Source organism: Bactrocera neohumeralis, unplaced genomic scaffold (assembly GCF_024586455.1).
Source record: "Bactrocera neohumeralis isolate Rockhampton unplaced genomic scaffold, APGP_CSIRO_Bneo_wtdbg2-racon-allhic-juicebox.fasta_v2 ctg6475, whole genome shotgun sequence".
Classification (NCBI taxonomy): domain Eukaryota; kingdom Metazoa; phylum Arthropoda; class Insecta; order Diptera; family Tephritidae; genus Bactrocera; species Bactrocera neohumeralis.
This window is the reverse complement of record NW_026093332.1, coordinates 3295-5893: the sequence shown is the minus strand read 5'-3', so window position 1 is coordinate 5893 and position 2599 is coordinate 3295. Positions and strand designations below refer to the sequence as shown.

The 2599-nt window shown below is 55.0% G+C and overlaps 1 protein-coding gene across 1 annotated transcript; it reads left to right on the top strand.

Annotated features, from left to right (window-relative positions):
- The first annotated feature begins 1520 nt into the window (after positions 1-1520).
- On the top strand, positions 1521-1979 carry LOC126767439 (uncharacterized). The gene has a single exon (XM_050484949.1). It carries the CDS (start codon positions 1521-1523, stop codon positions 1977-1979), a length of 459 nt encoding a protein of 152 aa, XP_050340906.1.
- The last annotated feature ends 620 nt before the right edge of the window (positions 1980-2599 follow it).

Here is a 2599-nt window from a genome sequence, read left to right as displayed (position 1 = left end):
CCCCGGGGTTGACCAGTGCATCGGGGGCCAAGCCGGAAACGAGCGAGAGCCCCGACGATGCCACTCGCGCAAGCGAAAGCGTCGCTTCCGCAACCGAAGTGTACGACCGCGCCGCCCGTGGTGTGCCGGAGGTGACCAAGAGCTACGCCGCCTTACTGCAGAACAGCCACCGCGTCCTTGTTCGGCGCAAAGAGGCGGAGAAGCTTATTCTAAGGACACTCGTGAAAGCCGTTCTCGAGGATGTACCCCGCCTCAACCGTTCCGTTCATTTTCCGTTTGGAGACAAAGTGGTCGAAGACCTAAAGGACGACGTCGACGATCAGAACCACACACTTGGCGGCCCTGCCAGCGACCCAGAAACGAGGAGCACCCCTGGCCACACCGGCAAAAAGGGAAAGACCAAAAAAAGTGAGAAGGGACCGAAAAAGGATGCGAACAGCACAAAAAGCGCGCGCAAGCAGCAAGGCGGTTCTAAAGACGTCGCGCAGTCGCAGACCACATTGCTGAACGCCGTCGCATCTTCGGGATCGACCGTTGGCAAGTCAGAACAGACCGCCAGCCGCAGCGCCCCACCGCGGCCAAGAAGCATCGGCAAGAAACGTGCCACCGAAGCTGAGGCCGTCCCTACGGACATGGTCACCGTCGCGGACAGGGAACTGGCCGAGTGGTACGGCTTCTGCTTCGCCCTACGGCAGCGCACGCCTGCCTTCACGGAGCAACTCTTCACGGACCACTTTCTCGACCCGGCGTGGGATGGCAACCTCGATGGGAATGGCGCGCGGGTCGAGGAGACGAGCGACAGCGACGTCGGCGCCGCCGCTGCCGTTGGCGAGGAAGGAGGAGAAGCCCTTTGCGGACGCTCACGAAGCTCCGGCCAACGACGAATCTGACGTGGTCGAGGCACCAGCCGACGCTCCCCCGCCGCCACCTGAATCAGCCTCACCTTCCTCTCTGACACTCAGGGGTAAAGTGGTCAGCACAGTGGTCTGTCCTCCTTCCTTGACGCCACTGCCGTTGTGGACAAGCTTTGTGTTGGAACCCGTAAGCTTACGTCAACTGCGACGGTTTTCGAGCCTTTGCTTCTTTTTTTTTTTTTACTTTGCATCTCACGTGACGCCATCCGTTGGCTGTCATCTTCCCCCCCCCCCCCGACGCCCCGCCTTTGGGTATGTACCATACGAACCGGCCGTGCGCCGGCCAACTTTGTTTGTATTCAATTTTCTTCACTCACTTGTGTGACCCACCAACTTTTTTTTTCTACCTCTATTTTGTCTTTGTACGATCCCATCGTTTTTTTACCTCCTTTCTTTCCTCTCTCTCCAAAACACAAACAAAATGGAAAACGACTACTGAACGGGAGGTTGAAACGCTACAGGAGTTTAATTGATCGCTGGTCCAGCGCGCCACCGGCACTGGTATTTGCTGATTGTTTTTCTAAACCACACCCAAATGAGGCCTTCTTCTTTTCTTGTTTCCTTTTATTCTCCTTTACAATCCCGACAGCTTCCAAGGAAAGAACCATGTCCTCAAACATCACCGCTGAGAGGTACGAGCAGCTGAAGAAGGAGCGTACCTTCCACAAGTTCACGTTCCGTGGGCTTGAGATTGACCCCCTGCTCGCCCTGAGCGAGGAGGAGTTCAAGGCCCTCGTGCACGCGCGCGCCCGCCGCAACATGAACCGCCACGCGAAGATCCGCCCGCCTGTGCTGCTGAAGCGCCTGCGCGAGGCGAAGAAGCACGTGAAGGTTGGCGAGAAGCCGAAGGCGACCAAGACGCACCTGCGCGATGTCGTGATCACGCCCGAGATGGTTGGCTCCGTGGTTGCCGTGTACAACGGCCACGCCTTCATCTCCGTTGAGATCAAGGGTGAGATGATCGGTCACTACATTGGCGAGTTTGCCATGAGCTACAAGCCCGTCTTCCACGGCCGCCCCGGTGTTGGCGCCACCCACTCTTCCCGCTTCATCCCTCTGAAGTAAGCAGCAAGAGGAGCGAGCACGTGTTTGCGCATGGATCACTGCTGGAAGTGTCTCTCTTGTGTATTCTTGGAGAACAGCCGATAGCTCTTTTGTTCATTTGTCATTTTCAACACATCAAACCGAACTAAAAAAAAAAGAAAGAACACCTCCGCAGAAGGGTACTGTGAATGCCTGCAAAAGGCAATTTGGCAGGTGACGGTGACTGTTGTTTACTCACCGAGGGCGAAAAAGAGCAACAAGGACCGTCAAAGGGAATGGCGTTGTCTTTCCTCCTGTGGTCTTTGATTTTCCTTTTCCTTCGACATCGCGTTGCCACTATCATCGTCGTCGTCGTTGGACGGTACGCACGCTTTCGAAAAGGGAGAGGGGGCTCTCAGGGGTAAAAGTGACTTGTCACCACTAGTTTCTTTCTCTTTGTTCACTCTCTCTCTCTCATTCTTTTTTCTCTTTCTCCGACCGTCTAAAATCCTGTTGCAAGAAGGAAATTAAATCAAAAAAAGGATAACACACACACACACACACACACACAAAAGGAGAGAGAGTGAAAAGAGGAAGGTTCTTTTCCCGTTCTGTTCTCTCTGGTTTGTTTGCGCAGCGCATAGAAACGCAGTCGATCGTCC